The 15,443-nt window shown below is 54.7% G+C and overlaps 7 protein-coding genes across 7 annotated transcripts in view; 4 read left to right on the plus strand and 3 right to left on the minus strand.

Moving 5' to 3' along the window:
- L226DRAFT_549057 (phosphoglycerate mutase-like protein) overlaps positions 1–2,091 on the plus strand; it is a gene marked incomplete at its 5' end in the record, with an annotated part of 4,865 nt that extends 2,774 nt beyond the window's left edge. The window contains 6 exons of the mRNA XM_067682646.1: positions 649–737; positions 792–810; positions 863–1,215; positions 1,271–1,483; positions 1,534–1,607; positions 1,669–2,091. Of these exons, the coding sequence (XP_067542516.1) occupies positions 649–737; positions 792–810; positions 863–1,215; positions 1,271–1,483; positions 1,534–1,607; positions 1,669–1,971 (1,051 nt within the window). The 3' untranslated portion in view covers positions 1,972–2,091. The remainder of the gene's footprint in view (positions 1–648; positions 738–791; positions 811–862; positions 1,216–1,270; positions 1,484–1,533; positions 1,608–1,668) is intronic.
- A 185-nt stretch (positions 2,092–2,276) lies between these two features.
- On the plus strand, positions 2,277–5,033 carry L226DRAFT_607165 (ATP-dependent metallopeptidase Hfl; the record flags this gene model as incomplete). The annotated part of the gene is made up of 4 exons (XM_067685751.1): positions 2,277–4,091; positions 4,151–4,452; positions 4,510–4,605; positions 4,659–5,033. The coding sequence occupies 4 exons, from the start codon at positions 2,277–2,279 to the stop codon at positions 4,849–4,851; spliced, it is 2,406 nt and encodes an 801-aa protein (XP_067542517.1). The 3' UTR covers positions 4,852–5,033.
- On the minus strand, positions 4,874–7,697 carry L226DRAFT_11969 (MFS general substrate transporter). The gene is made up of 16 exons (XM_067672193.1): positions 7,237–7,697; positions 7,084–7,173; positions 6,942–7,022; positions 6,849–6,888; positions 6,733–6,799; positions 6,603–6,676; positions 6,380–6,547; positions 6,207–6,320; positions 6,134–6,152; positions 5,907–6,080; positions 5,833–5,849; positions 5,702–5,777; positions 5,628–5,647; positions 5,556–5,565; positions 5,398–5,500; positions 4,874–5,339 (listed from the first exon to the last, which is right to left on the minus strand). Exons 1-16 carry the CDS (start codon positions 7,456–7,458, stop codon positions 5,079–5,081), a joined length of 1,536 nt encoding a protein of 511 aa, XP_067542518.1. The 5' UTR covers positions 7,459–7,697; the 3' UTR covers positions 4,874–5,078.
- A 374-nt stretch (positions 7,698–8,071) lies between these two features.
- On the minus strand, positions 8,072–9,029 carry L226DRAFT_564591 (UreD-domain-containing protein; the record flags this gene model as incomplete). The annotated part of the gene is made up of 2 exons (XM_067683660.1): positions 8,072–8,731; positions 8,790–9,029. The coding sequence occupies 2 exons, from the start codon at positions 9,027–9,029 to the stop codon at positions 8,072–8,074; spliced, it is 900 nt and encodes a 299-aa protein (XP_067542519.1).
- A 172-nt stretch (positions 9,030–9,201) lies between these two features.
- L226DRAFT_497171 (cytosolic large ribosomal subunit protein) lies at positions 9,202–10,285 on the plus strand. The gene is made up of 6 exons (XM_067677597.1): positions 9,202–9,315; positions 9,369–9,596; positions 9,646–9,780; positions 9,828–9,904; positions 9,955–9,982; positions 10,036–10,285. The coding sequence occupies exons 1-6, from the start codon at positions 9,256–9,258 to the stop codon at positions 10,048–10,050; spliced, it is 543 nt and encodes a 180-aa protein (XP_067542520.1). The 5' UTR covers positions 9,202–9,255; the 3' UTR covers positions 10,051–10,285.
- A 65-nt stretch (positions 10,286–10,350) lies between these two features.
- On the plus strand, positions 10,351–13,970 carry L226DRAFT_475439 (Sec39-domain-containing protein). The gene is made up of 3 exons (XM_067676668.1): positions 10,351–12,327; positions 12,386–12,545; positions 12,602–13,970. The coding sequence occupies exons 1-3, from the start codon at positions 10,356–10,358 to the stop codon at positions 13,527–13,529; spliced, it is 3,060 nt and encodes a 1,019-aa protein (XP_067542521.1). The 5' UTR covers positions 10,351–10,355; the 3' UTR covers positions 13,530–13,970.
- On the minus strand, positions 13,828–15,440 carry L226DRAFT_528162 (uncharacterized protein). Its single transcript, XM_067679280.1, has 8 exons — positions 14,998–15,440; positions 14,813–14,937; positions 14,732–14,735; positions 14,587–14,681; positions 14,365–14,535; positions 13,953–14,312; positions 13,893–13,896; positions 13,828–13,847 (listed from the first exon to the last, which is right to left on the minus strand). Exons 1-6 carry the CDS (start codon positions 15,425–15,427, stop codon positions 13,959–13,961), a joined length of 1,179 nt encoding a protein of 392 aa, XP_067542522.1. The 5' UTR covers positions 15,428–15,440; the 3' UTR covers positions 13,828–13,847; positions 13,893–13,896; positions 13,953–13,958.
- Between the last annotated feature and the right edge of the window lie 3 nt (positions 15,441–15,443).

A 15,443-nucleotide genomic window follows, 5' to 3' on the forward strand; every position in this document is an offset into this window, starting at 1 on the left:
TAAGTCTTGCACCGAAAGAAGGTGATATATTTGAAGCAGTTAAGAGAAATCTAAAGCCCTAGTGGTGTAGCTGCATAAGCCATGCGGGTAACTCCGCCTCCTTTGCGGTGTGGAGGTCTTATGTTCGATTCCTGCTGGAAGACTTTCTTTTGACGCCCGTGAAATTCGGAAAATTAACCTGGTTTACCCTGCGTGATTATCTCACTTAATAATAGGGCGTGATAACGTAGAGGTCAGCACATTGCTCTTTTCATGCCCATGTAACTGTGCGAATTAACCCGGCTAACCTGTCCTGATTAACGCACTTAATAACAGGGCATGATAATCTGATTCCTGCTGTAACTACTGACAAAGATTATCTGGTTGGACCGAAGTCACTGAGAATATTGGATTGGATCAAGGATCAGTGCCTGTTACAGAACTGTTTCCAGGAGGTGTGGTCAAAGATTGAATATTATATCAGTCCAAAATTATCGAAATCGCACATATTATATATCGTTGGAAAGCCAAGAAACACTGCAATCGAACGCAAATTGAATCATGTTAATAGAGTTACGCGTTACGGAGATATTATTGAAATAGCGCCAGAGCACAATTTCTGGAAACAGTTTTGTAAAGCACTGTAGTGTCTGACTTCGCACCATCTAGATTCGACCTTGGTATCGCCTTCCGGGTCAAGTATGGACACCTCTTGGACGGCTTCACCGATTTGCCGGTCTTCCGTACCACTTCTGAAGGTGCGGTTTCGTAGTATTGTGTACATGAACTATGGTCTAAGATTCAATCAACAGCTCGGATGGTTGACTCGGCGTGGGTAGACATGTGCCACGTTTGCGCACATAGCTGACCGATTCTAGCGCAGCCTCCAGTTCCACGCAGGCTTCTTTGGAGTCCAGCAATATCAGACTTCCTACCACCAGTTGATCGCCATCGAGGACTCGGGTTTCTACAGCTCGCTCAACCCTTGGGAGAAGTGCCCCAATGCGAACAATGATGTGGCCGCCATCGGAGGCTCAGCGGCCCAGAACTGGACCGCTATCTATCTGAAGGACACTCTGCCCTGTCTTCAGAAGTACGTCACGGGCATCGAGCTCGATTACACCAGCGTGGTAGCTATGCAGGAGCTTTGCGCATACGAGACCGTTGCCCTTGGTTACTCTGCGTTCTGCGACCTGTTCACCGAGGAGGAGTGGAAGGGTTATGAATACGCTCTCGGTACGTCCAACCGTAACACTCTCTTGCAGGTGAGCTTTGTTGACAAAAATTGCAGATCTCGACCTCTGGTACAGTTTCGGCCCTGGCAACCCTGCGAGCGCCGCACAGGGCATTAGCTACGTTCAGGAGCTGGTCGCCCGTCTCACGCAGACGCCGCTCACCGACTTTTCCACCGCCTTGAACCGGACTATGGATGAGAGCAACGTCACGTTCCCTCTCAATCAGCCGGTCTATATTGATGCGACGCATGACACGGTCATCACGACTAGTGCGTTGACCTGGTTTCACCGTTGAGCTATGCTGACGAGACTTTCGCAGTTCTTGTTGCGCTCAACTTCACGACGATGGCGGCCAATGGGCCCCTCCCGGTGGATCACATTCCCAAGAAGCAGGTACGTCCGCGATGCACACTTGGTTGGACTATCAGTAGTTTCTGAGCCCCTTCGTCCCCAGACCTACGTTGGCTCGCGCATTACACCTTTCGCTACCCACCTCACCGGTCAAGTTATGTCTTGCCCCGCGTCCGACAAGTCTGGCAACAAGGAGTCGTACATTCGTTTCATCCTGAACGACGGCGTGGTTCCCTTGACCGGCATCAACCATTGCACGGCGAACAAAGACGGGCTGTGCTTTCTCGACAACTTCGTTCAGGGCATGAAGGAGCGCATCGCGGAGGTTGACTATCAGTACGACTGTTTCGCGAACTACACCGTTCCTTGGCCCGACACAATCATTGACGGGCGGATGAAGCACTGAAAAGTGACGAATGTTACCTTAGATTCTCCGTCTGACCCCAAAACCACCTTAGCAATACAACTCACATGTTTTGGTGCTTACAAGACCGATCTAGTGCTTACCATGACATACTCACGGGCGGAATACGTACCGATGCTGATGTGCACAGCGGAGCGGCGGGAGGTTACGATCATGTGCGGCACAAAGTGCGAACCCTAGGCTAGGGGCCGGTTAGTCATCGTGCATCCCGGTCCTGGGCGATATTTCCGGAAGTCGCGCCAGGACTCGTCCTCCTTACACTCCCATCTCCCTCCCACCCTTTCTCTATGCTTTCTCGCCAACTTCGCCTGCGCGCGGCGGCGCTCGCACGCGGACGGGCTGCGCCCGCTATTGCGCCAGCGAGATTGGCACGTTTCTACGCTACACCGTCCGACAATCACCCCGCGCCCGACCAGAAGCCTCCGACAGACTCGAGGACCCCGGAGCAGAGCGGGAAGGACAAGGAAGGGCAGGTTGAGAACAAGCAGCCCGAGGGGAAGGATGCCGAGCAGAAGGAGGAGCCGCTGAAGGGCTTGGAGGGCTTTTTCCAGCGGTACCACCAGCAACAGCAGGCGCGGCAGGAGGCGCCTTCTGACAAGTCCTCGGGACAGCAGCAGAACAGGAACGAGGGGAGGCGGAACAAGCAGGAGAACAGCAACCCGAACCAGAATCCGTTTAACCCCAATCAACTTGCGCTCCTTGCTACGACCGCAGCCATCTTCTTCGCTCTGTCTTCGACCTCGTACCCCTCCGCAAGGGAGATCACATGGCAGGAGTTCCGGACAGCGTTCTTGGACAAGGGTCTCGTCGACAGCTTGACGGTGGTGAACCGTTCAAAGGTCCGTGTCAAGCTTCACTCGAATGCGACGGGTGCGATGTACCCGTCCGCTTCTGCTGGCGGAGGAGAGTACTACTTCTCCATCGGCTCTGTGGAAGCGTTTGAGCGGAAGCTGGACGAGGCGCAGAACGAGCTCCGTATCCCCACACACGAGCGCATCCCCGTCTCCTACCATGAGGAGGTATCCACCTTCAACTATGTCCTTAGCTTCGGCCCTACCCTCCTCTTCGCTGGTATCATGATCTGGCTCTCGCGCCGTGCAGGCGGCGCATCAAGCGGCGGCGGAGGCATCTTCAGCGTTGGCAAGAGCAAGGCTAGGATGTTCAACAACGAAACCGATGTCAGGGTCCGCTTCGCCGACATTGCTGGCATGGACGAGGCCAAGGTCGAGATCATGGAGTTCGTCTCCTTCCTGAAGGAGCCTACCCGCTACGAGCGACTTGGTGCCAAGATCCCCCGCGGTGCCATCCTCTCCGGTCCCCCGGGAACGGGTAAGACCCTACTTGCGAAGGCAACTGCAGGTGAGGCCGGTGTGCCCTTCTACTCTGTCTCCGGTTCCGAGTTCGTCGAGCTCTTCGTCGGTGTCGGTTCGTCGCGTGTGCGCGACCTGTTCGCCACTGCGAAGAAGAACGCGCCCTCCATCATCTTCATTGATGAAATCGACGCCATTGGAAAGGCCCGTGGCAAGGGCAAGGGTTTCGGCGGGAACGACGAGCGTGAGCAGACGCTGAACCAGCTCCTCGTCGAGATGGACGGATTCGGCACCCAGGAGCACGTCGTCGTCCTCGCTGGTACGAACAGGCCGGACGTCCTTGACCCCGCGTTGATGCGTCCTGGCCGCTTCGATCGTCACATCGCCATCGACCGCCCCGACGTCGTCGGACGGAAGGGTATCTTCATGGTACACCTCAAGCCTCTGCGCCTCTCCGACAAGCTCCCGGACACGGCAAAATTTGCGGAGAAACTTGCTGTCCTCACTCCTGGCTTTTCGGGTGCCGATGTCGCGAACGTGTGTAACGAGGCAGCGTTGCACGCGGCGCGTGTCGGCAACGATTGTGTCACGGAGGACGACTTCGAAGCGGCCATTGAGCGTGTCATTGTCGGTCTGGAACGCAAGAGCAGACTTCTCAGCCCCGATGAGAAGAAGACTGTTGCGTACCACGAAGCCGGCCATGCTATCTGTGGTTGGTTCCTTGAGCATGCGGACCCTCTGCTGAAGGTCAGCATCATTCCTCGGGGTGTTGGTGCACTCGGTTACGCGAAGGTGAGCTTGATCCATAGTTGTAATCTGTGATCATGACTTGACAAAGGTTTTTTTTCCAGTATCTCCCTCCCGACCGGTACCTGCTCTCTACGCCTCAGATGCTCGACCGGATATGCATGACCCTCGGCGGGCGTGTATCCGAAGAGATCTTCTTCGGCCATGAGAACATCACTACTGGTGCTCAGGATGATCTCCAGAAGATCACCAAGATCGCTTTCGAGGCGGTCGCCAACTACGGCATGAACGATGTCGTTGGTCCTGTCAGCTACGGTGGCGCGAATGCGACACAGGAGTCTCTCGTTAAGCCTTTCAGTGAGAAAACGGCCGAGGTGCTCGATGCGGAAGTACGGAAGATGATTGTGTATGTCCTGCTCTTTCTCTCCTGCGTGATCGTTGGCTCACATATCTTCGTCATTAGTCAGGCCCACCAGCGGACAACTGAGCTCCTGACCAAGCACAAGGAGGACGTTGAGAAGGTCGCGAAGTTGCTCCTCGAGAAGGAGGTCATCACCCGGTACGTTGCATATTCCTTGGTTGTTCACTGCAATGCCTGACATAACAATGCAGTGAGGATATGATCCAATTGCTCGGTCGCCGACCATTCGCCAATCGCAAGGATGCGATGGACAAGTGGCTGGAGGAGAACAGCCCCGAGCGCAGCGCACCTCCACCATTAGAGAGCGTAGAGCACAACCACCCGCCAACGGACTCGCCAGACCCTACCCCGGCAGCGAAGCGGATAGAGGACACGAGCCCGTAGTAGCGTTATCGGCGATTCCTCTGCATATGTTGACGTGATGTCTTATGGGATCTAATGGGAGCTGCTCACTTTGGATCGTCACACCGCACGCAATAGCCTGTACTCGACATTGTAACTATCATACATCCCGAACACTACTCACAATAATACATCATCCGCATGAGCACATTAAGGGAGTCGTGATCAGGCAGGAGTTCTAGTGAACACCCGGAAGAAGGTAGCAGATATCAAAGCGAGTATTTGAACCCGCTCCACTTGTCGCCCTTCTCCATCCGTGCAGCCTCGACGCTTTCGAAGCGACCATTCTTCTCGTTCGCACGCTTGTTGTCGACGCCTTCGATGACCTCGTCATGGTCTCCACGCTCTCGGGCGGCGTTCTGCCGTCTCAGGTATAGATAGAACACCAGCGAGCTGAACCAGCCAATCGCAATGTATGCGAGGACGATACCGTGGCCCAGGCGGTACCATGGCTTGTCGACCGCACGGTACTGTTTGGGAAATTGTCTGAGTGCATGCAGGACACATGCAAGTGAGGGTAAGACGTACGACGTTGGAAGTGACAGCACCATTTAGGTTACCCCAGCCGATCGCCATTGCGAGCGTCGCGCTTCGCTTGTACGAGCCCTCGACATTACTTGATACCCATGCTCTGCAATGGTCGTCAATATGGACATCGCTGAATAACATTATTGGAAAACGCTAACACTGAGTTCGCTGTAATGTTGCACGAGGCTGTTGGTCAAAAGTGATCACAAGCAGGTATAATCGGCACGCACGAATCGTTGGATAGATCGACCTGAAGTAATAAGCCTTTGAGCGATACATCAAACAGGCTGTTGAGAGGACTCACGAAGCCGCCAGGTATACTGCGAAATATGACAATGACGGATTCTTGGAGCAAATGAGGATAATATACCCAATAAGACCTTGGAAGAGTCAGCTCATAGTGTCCGGGATCCGTTCTACCGTCTGTTATCTTACCGCTCCCGAACAATCCTCTGAATTGAGATGTCAGTCGATACACCGTTTCTTCGGATCAGGTGGAATATACGCACAGATTCAGCCATGCTCTACACTTCACCCGGTCTCCCCAGAAGCCAATGACGACGGTCATGATACATCCCCAAGCGTACACAGGAACGGAGAGGAGGTTAGCTGCAGTGGCTTTGTAGCCGAGTTGGTTGATGATCGTTGGGGTGAAGAGTGAGAACGCGAACAGGGGTCCGTCGCTACACAAAAATCAGTAAGCGATGCTCTATCTGGATCCTAGAATCATGCTTACAAGCCCATATAGATGCCCACTGTACGGAGGGTCAGTTCAGTAGTGGGGAGAGGCGTGCGACATGATCACTCACTCGCGAGCCACGTCTTCCAGTCGGCGAGACTTTGCCACACATACTTCGCCTTGAAGGACTCTCCACCTGCGCTGAACTTCATATCCGCTTGTAACTTGCGCACGACCCAGACACCTGGTTGCAGAGGATATAGCGGTCAGACCACGAATGCGAAGGAGTGACACGTTGCTTACGCTCGGTCTCGTTGAGGAACTTTGCCGTGTCCGGGAAGTCAGACAGGATGAAGAACGACGCGATTGCGCAAAGGACCGTGAAGAGGCCCTCCAAGATGAAGATCCATGCCCATCCAGGTTTGCCACCGACGCCATCCATGTTTGCGATAGCAGCAGCAAGCAGTCCACCTGCAGGGTAGGATAGTCATAATCGACACATGATGACATCAGGGAGGCTACTAACTGAATGCACCGGCGATCGTCGCTGACGAGAAGAAGACGCCTACGCGAGTTCCGAGTTCGTTGCGTTTGTACCAACTACATTGTGCGAAGGTGAGTTGAGGTGCAGAAAGGCACGACTAAAGAGGACCCACCAAGACATGTAGAAGACGACGCCAGGGTACAGCCCGGCCTCAGCCAAACCGAGCAAGAACCTGAGTCCTATTTCGACGTGAGCCTATGCCAGCATCTTATACATTCATGCACTTACCGATGAGTCCAGCATAATTGGTGATAAACCCATGGAAGGTCTGCAATTCGAATGAGCTACCAGAGTTATAGGAGCGGAAAAATACATTCATACCATTGCGATTCCCCACACAAGCATGATGAAAGAGAGCCACATAGATGGACGCAGCTTCTTGAGCGCGACATTGCTCGGAGGCTATGTTAGTGGCCGGCGTAAGTCCTCACACTGACGAATGACTCGCAGACAACAAACACACCTCAAGCAGGGAGTAAGGGAAGAAAAACACAGTTAGTGCAATGAGGTACTGCTTGTCGGTGATCCCGATGTCAGTCGCCATCCCGTACAGCTATTAGAGGCAGAAACTGGTCAGCACCCTTTGCCTGCCGCTGATGTCATGGACTATTCTCACCTTCGCGTTGCCGATACTTCCGCGATCAAGGAAGTTCAGCAGGTACAGAACCGAGAGCCACGGTACCACATGCCAATCGATTCTCCGCATAAGCTTCCGCTCGTCGACGCCCGAGGTGTCTATCTCTGGACGATAGATGTTCTCCGCCGGGGCGTCGCGGACCGCGACCGCTTCTGGATCCTTCAACTCCTCCGAGTTGCGCGAGATGCTCTCAGCAGACATGTTTGACAAAGGTCCGGGGAGTCGAGTCGAACCGCCGCGATATCTGGGGCGAGAGCTTTATAGCAGCGGCAAAGTTGGACGTACCTGCCGAAGATTGCGGCTGAGACATTCTTTTCCATGGATGTCGGCTCATGCATGGGTCACTGGACCAACAGGTGCCAAGTATGGTTCCGCGATGCGGAGATAGGTATACACGAGACATATCTAGGCGCGCGACCAAAGGTTTACCGAGATAAGACTCTGCGTATGCACACAAGGTCAGTGCACTGAACCTCCGTTTGAAGCTGCTGTTGTGAGGTGACTCACGGTACTTCTGTTCCGCGTCCCGAAGGTACATGCCTCTGACCATCGCGGTATGTAGATGGCCCCCTGCACGTTGCACACGACAGCATATCGGTACGTTCTTCCATTGACAGGCGCACATCCACCCAAATCCGAGCGGATGCTGGAATAAGCCACTAGGACGGCGTTCCACACGCAGGACTCTGTTTGACAACATGTCCAAGGAGTGTCAACCACACCGCAGCAATATGACATCGGACAGTGTACCTCACCTGCGGCAAAGGAACTCAGCGATACTCAATAGGCGTTATGAAGTCGTGCCCGCGCCGCATCATGCAAAGGCTCTCCGATAGACATCCACACCGAGAACACCCTCTAGATCTTTCAAGGCGTTCCCAATCCAGCTCCTGACATGTTCCGTTTCCTTCGCTGCCACCCTCACAACACATCCACGTCCTTCACATATAGGGCTCAGAGACCATAGGAGAGGCGGAGGTGCATGTTGCTTGAACACCGTGATCGCAGTGTAAGCGGCGGTCAAGTGGCATATCGTGTCTTCGAGCAGCATTCCGTACATGATGAGTGTCGCGTAACAGGAATATGGTGCGAGGGATTCGGCGAGCGTCCGAGGAGTAAGTGGTCCTGGGAGAGAATCGCGTTCCTCGAGTAACAGGGAATCCTTGGCGACGCGCTTCCCTTCGATCCAGACCTCGTTTAAGCTGAGATACTTGGAGAAGACCCATTCTTCTCCCAATGACTTGCGTCCGGAGGTGATCCAGTCAAGCAGCACGGCGGACGAGTCCTTCGAGAGATGAAAGGTTTGAATCTGGTGATACTTGGCGGCACGAAAGCAGGTGACGGGATCGGGAAGCAGGAAGAGCGCGCTTCGTGGCGCAACTCGTACGGCGAGCCTTTGGGTTGTGACAGGGTGAAGTTGCCAACGAGCAGATAGACGTTGCCCTGGTCTGGCTTTGAAGACTTTGGTAGATCCCTTAAATGATATTATGCAGTGAACAAGTGCTTAGACGCTTGTCATAAAGCATACTCACTTGAGAGAGAATTGCCAGACGAGCTCCATCATGCACCTCGACATCCAAAACCACACGATCACCTCCGACCAGGCCACCTCCGTAGCTGAGCATGTAGACAACTGATACGTTCGGAGATGGAAGTTGTGGTGAGAGGAGCTTGAGGGGATAAGTTGCGGACATATCAGAGAAAACATTCGCGTAACCATCGTTGTGCAAAACGACACGTCCATGCCCTTGTTCGATCTTGGAGGGAGCCATGAGCGATTGAACGATAGTGGTCGATTCGGAGAGAGTGCCTCAGCCACCGTTCTCAGCCTCGTCTGCAAACGCCCCATAAATCTCGTGTCGATCTCACACGTGGCTCTCAGATCTAACGGCCCGATCCGCAACTTTTTGGCCTCGCTCACCTACCCTGACCGCCGCTGCTTGACCCGCCGATACCCACCTCTTCTCGCGTTTGTAAAACCTCACCTGGAACATCACAATGCGCCCACTTACGGAGGAAGAGAGCAAGGCAGTGTTCACGAAGTTGGCAAACTACGTCGTGCGTGATTCTCCGTATTCATTGAGTATAACAAATCTCACTTCCAGAGCCAGGGCAAAAACCTTGTGCATCTCATTGACCGTGAAGACGAACCCCACTGTTTCCGTCTCCAGAAGGATCGCGTGTTCTATGTCTCTGAGTCTTCTATGCGCCTGGCCATCTCCGTCGCACGACCGAACCTCGTTAGCCTCGGGACCTGCTTCGGAAAGTTCTCAAAAAGTGGCAAGTTTAAACTTCACATCACCGCCCTGGATTATCTCGCCCAATACGCAAAGTTCAAGGTGTGTGGGATGTCTCTCAACGCATGGCGGGAGATTCAATGGGGTGTAGGTTTGGATCAAGCCAAATGGCGAAATGCCCTTCCTGTATGGCAACCACGTACTCAAGGCACACCTGGGTCGCATAACGGAGGACACGCCAGAGCATCAAGGAGTGGTCGTGTTCAGTATGAATGACATCCCACTTGTACGTCGTACACCCTACCACCACCCTCGATGCTAACATCATCTCAGGGTTTCGGTGTGACTGCACGGTCAACAGTGGATACTCGCAAGCTTGATCCTACTGCCATCATTGTATTCCACCAAGCGTACGTGAAATATTCGCTTAAATCTGGCAACTTACTGAACACGTCCGTAGCGATGTCGGAGAGTATCTGCGTGACGAGGTGGGGTGTCTGGTATGCGAGTATTTGTACGTTGCTGACGTGCACTGTTTCAGGAAACGCTCTTCTGACACTGTCTGCCGACGCTGCGTGAGGTATCTCGGAGAACGCTTTGGGTCGGATATGAAGTGCTCGGCCGTGCCCATGGCGCGCGAGAGATGCATGTCTCGCGGTTTGGGTCGGGAGTGGTTCCTTTGGGTTATCGGATGCTTCTGTACACGTTCGCACTACATGTATGCTATTCATGCACGTTGTTCCTTGACAACTGGAGTGCACGCGGAATACAGACCCCAAGTACTTATCGCCATGCGAGATGCGACTGCCGCCCACGTCATAGCAGAGCGTACACGTTTGCACGTGGCTTCGCCTCTCGAGTATGTCGACCGCCACGACCTCTTCCGCTCCGGACCCTCCAGCGCAATGGACAGCTCTCTCAGACGAAGAGATCTCCTTGGACAATGTTGAAACACTGCTAAATCCTATTTCCGATGACCTCTGGGTATCCGCTGCATGCGTGGACCGCATTCTCGATGACGCGACCGTCCAGAAGGCTTTACTTGACCTCGGGGCTGAGCGGACCTCGGCAGCAGCGCAACGTGCCCGGATAACTGCAGCGCGCGTGGTTAGCCCTGTATCAGGAGATGGTGAAGGGGAGGAGGACCAAGAGGCGGGGGCCACCTCGGAGCAAACACGGCATGCGTCCCTCGTTTCGTACTTCAGCGACGAGCCTGTGGATGCGCAGCTATGCAGAATACGCGCAGTGCTTCTGGAACGTTTGGACAGACTGAATACTTGGGTGGAGGTCTGCAGGGAGGCACCGGCGGAGGACGAGAGCGAGGAGACGATCGACGCGGAGTGGGAGGACGACCCTTGGGCAGACGAGTCCGCACCTCCAGCCCAGCCAGCGAGCAAACCCGGCAAGGCCCCAATACCTCTCTCTGATTTCCTGACCACGAGTTTGGAAGAGACAGCATGTCTCTTCGCCTCCCAGGAGTACTTTGCTGCTCTCCGCATCCTCCTTCAGCGACATGGCGCGGTACTATGGCCTGTCCGCTTCGCGATTCTGGACTGCATACCAGAGTACGCCCTCGCTTCCGACTACAGGGACCTACTGCCCGCCTGCGACGCGTCTTTGGGGTTGGAACTGCGACCGCAACCCAACCCATGGCGAGACGAGCCAGACTTCACAGAATCTCCAGAGTGCGCCAGCGCCCTCAAGGAATGTGGTGTCCCATTCGCATTATCTCCTGGAGAACGTCCGCCCGTTCACCTTCCCTCTACTTGCGAGCCTTTGACGGGGTCCGAACTATCGACATGGTACCTCCGCAGGATGGACCGTGTCCTCTCTTCTACCGGAAATGTGGACGCTGCGTTGGCCCTCATACAACATGCAGCTTCGCAAGGGATTCCAGGGTTGGACGAGTCCGGCGAAGAACTCAGTCTCATAGCGCGCCTTGTCTACGATGCACCCCAAGGCGAGGAGAGCGCGGCGGAGGACTGGTCGCTAGAGAAGTGGCGATCCATGGAACCTGCGGATGTCATCCGCGCGTATCTCGCTCACTCGATGGAGGAGACCGTTGCAAGTGATATCCAGAAGCTCGTCATGCCGTACCTCTTTGTGCTCGAATCACGCGCGGAACGTGCAGGCAATCCAGACCCATCCCTCCCGACGCGACTGCTCTACGACTACATCTTGAGCGCCCCCTTGGGCATTGTCGCGGCGATCTTCGAGGCTTCCAAGCCGACCTTGCCACAAGGCCAGCGGGTCATCAAGGACGACGAAGACATGGCGCGCCTCGCCCTCGCGTGTTTGTACGGGAACGAGAGTTTGGATCAGTGGCCCATGATGAGCCGTATCTTCGAATGTCTGCCCGCATGGGACACGCCAGAGGATGAGGATGAGGACGAGGCCGACGAGACGGACACTACCATCGCCTCCCTCGGCGATTTCGTCACTCCTTCTACGTCTCGCCCTCGCGCAACGCCTTCGGACTTACTCCTGTTCTTCAAGCCTCTGCCAATGACCTCGCTTTCCAAAGCGTTGGACGTGTTGGATGTCCACCTTGAGTCCGGAGAGATTCTGGCTCGTTGGAGTGTCCCTGCGCCCCTACGGTGGTTCCTGCAGAGCAATGCGAACAATGCGGAACAGCGCTCTCGAGCGAACCGCATGGCGAGGAGAGCGAATGCAGCCGACGACAAGCTCGACACGCAGGAGGATTGGGAATGGCTACTGGAAGACATGCTCAAGCTTGCGGGGTCTGGCGAGCCTGGATCTAGGAGTGCGTTCTGCCTCTTGTCGCGAGACAATATCATCCGCATCTTCTTTAGTGGCCTTCTCAGTACAGGCAGTAAGTGAATAGAAATCATGTAGCTTGGCTATACGACTGACCGATGCCACTACGCCAGATTTTGATATTGCGAAGGATCTCCTGCACTCCCCAAGCCTCCAAGGGTCACTAGACCATCAAGTTATCGAAGACATTTGCCTTACATGCTCTCAGGAGTTCTACGACAATGCGACCTCCGGCAACTATCACTTCGGCGACATGAAGCTGGCCTACGACTGGTACGTGCTGTTTCTTCTCTCGGGCTGGACGACAAATTGAGCAAAGTGGCCCTTAGTCTCGATGTCCCCGACCCCTCGGATCGGATCGTGCAAGAGAAGGAGTTCATCGAAGCCACATCACGGCTCTGTTCATTCAACCTCATGTCCCGTCCTGGCATCCCTATATCGCCCATCGAGATCCGCTTGACGAAGGATCGTCTCTCTCTCGTCTCCCGTGTGCTCTCCAGCAACAACGACGCATACAAGCATACTGAAGTCATGCTCGACCTCGTTCACAAGCTCGGCTTCCGCGGAGACATCGTCGCCGAAGTGAAGACGCTCGCCATGCTCGCTGAGACGGCGCTGCAGATGGACGACTTCACACGGGCATACGAGACGAGCGAGACGATGGTCAACACGGTCCTCCTCCTGCGCTCGTCCAGCTCTCTCGGCTCCGAAGACCCGAGCATCCAGGAGGCGAGCGAGGTCTGCTGGCTGACATGCTTCCAGCTCGGACGACACCCCGAATTCCCGGACGTCCAGAAGAAACTCGTCCTCCTGGGCCGGGCCCTGGAATTCTGCCCCGCCGAGAAGCTCCCGGACATCCTGTCGTCATGGCGAGCGCTCGAGGAAGAAGACGTCGCAGAGCGCCGCGAGGCTCTCGCCGCTAGGAAGCACGGCACCCGGCGCGTCCGTGCACGTCGGGAGCGCGTCTCGGGGGTGGACGCCGCCGCAGTCGCATCCTCGCTCGCGAGCCGGCTGCACAACATGCAGATGCACATCCCCGCGTCGCCGAACTTTGCGAACGAGGCGTTCCACCGTGTCGCTGCGAACATCCCCTTCTCGCTGGGCGGCAGGGGCCGGTCGTACCTGTCCGAGACGTCTGACAGGTCGAGGAGCGGGAGCAGGACGCGGGCCGCGGACGGCGCGCATGTCGTCTCTGAGCAAGCGTCCCGCGTCTTGCAGAAAGGCATTGGGTGGTTGTTGGGTGCGGACGACGAGTAGGCAGGCCGATGCAGGACAGACTGTTAGCTCCTTCGACTCTTGAGTTTCATATTATGTAGGTGGTTGCTGCTGTGGAGTATATTCATGTTGATTATGTCTTTGTATACCGTGAGGGACTGGGGGCTTGGACGTTGAACGAACTATTGGCTTGGCTTGTCGAACACACATGCACACTGCCTGACCAATGATGAAGACAACACCTGCCTTTCCCTGGACCTGTCAGATACCCCGGTCTTAGAGCCTGTCATCGAGCACGATAGCTCACTGGTCACATTGCCCCAAGGACGGCCTCTCGCTCTCCTGTGTGCCTGCCGCCTCAAAGTATCTTTAGCTCTCCCACACCAGGCAGTCCCCATCTAGCTCACATCATGATCCGAGTCGATGAGTAGTAAGATACAACGCGCTGCCATCCATCCCAGACGCGGACCATCAATAGACCTGTGACTCCGACAAGACCATTGCCTCCACGGCTCCAACTAGTTCTGCATGCTTGGTAATGGCAGTCCCATCGTACTTGATGACGTGCTCCATGAAAGCATAGCCGGACTTGCTGGGAACAGCGGGACCAAAATGACCGGGGAGATCTCTCAGGTCTTTAAACAGTCCTGCAGCGCCACTCAAATGGAACACGTGGGCAAGCGCAGCATGCCATCGTAGCAGCAAAGGACTGGGGAGCGGGATTCCACTGTTGCTGTGGTCTTCAAATGTGACCACATCCGGAAGAGAAACGTTGAACAGCGTAGACGGCTCGACGAATAGCTTGACTTTGTACTGTCCAGGTACCTAAAGGCAAGTCAGCATGCAGGGACAATGAACAAACACCATATGAACAAACATTGGTGGAAATTAAGCACCACATGAACCGGTCGAACGTGTTATGCATACCGCTCTGAAGCAAAAGGGCGTTCCTTGGACTGCTGAGAATTTCCTTCAGGTTGTTGATAGTCTGCGAGTCGAGATCAACGTAGTGCTTGAGGATGTCAAGCGTCATAGTGATCGAATGTATCTATGGAATGTCAGTCACATGAGTCCAAACAGATGAGTGGCACCAACTGACCTCAGATGTAGAGCTCGTAGCAGCATCGAAATTTGTCGATGAGAACTTCACGATGTGGGCGACGTGTAGTGTATCCAATGGGAGTTTTGTGGCCACTCATCCGCCTGAAAGTCGACGTAGCCAGTCATGAAGCAACGAAAGTTACTTCGCTTCAAAACCTGATATGATAGTACAACAAAGGTATGAGGGTGTTCAAGCAATGATGAATCAAGGTGGTTTTACTCACATCGTCTCTCCACGACGGACGAGTTTGAGGGCCTTCCTCGAGTTCGCTGCCAGTGTCATCGTACGTTGGCGTCGCAGATAGGGAGGGTGTGGGCACCTCCAGTGCAGCCATGGAACTCCAGCGAACTAGGTACGGTCGCAATATGATGAGGGGAAGTGATGCGGTGTTGGAACAAATGCACTGACAGGGCCATAGGAAGAAAGCGATCCATGTCTCCGCCAGATTAACCAACTCCTTAACAAGACGTGTCTTGCGTTCCTCCAGTGTGGCTTCTGTCTGTGCGAGTCCTCCACAGGTGCAAGTCGCTGCGTACGCGTATCTTGAGCCTGCGGGGAAGCCGACTTGAGTGGCCCCAGTGTACATGGCGTGGAAGACCTTCGTGATGGTGAGGCCTTCCTGCCCCCTGCGTGAGATTCGTTCCACCCATAAAGGTATATTGTCCGCTTCAAAGGCAGGGTCGTTCAGAATAGCTAGGTACTCCTCAGCCTTCTTGCGCAAAGACTCCGTAGTCATTCCAGAGTTGAGCAGGCTGTTGACCTTCGCCTCGAAGGAAGAGCTCGGAGTAAGGCCGTCTTTCGGCGTCGACTCTGAGGAGCTTTCCGTAAGGTCACACATGATGGTGGTTAGTACA

Source organism: Lentinus tigrinus (genome assembly GCF_003813185.1).
Source record: "Lentinus tigrinus ALCF2SS1-7 unplaced genomic scaffold L226scaffold_1, whole genome shotgun sequence".
NCBI lineage: Eukaryota > Fungi > Basidiomycota > Agaricomycetes > Polyporales > Polyporaceae > Lentinus > Lentinus tigrinus.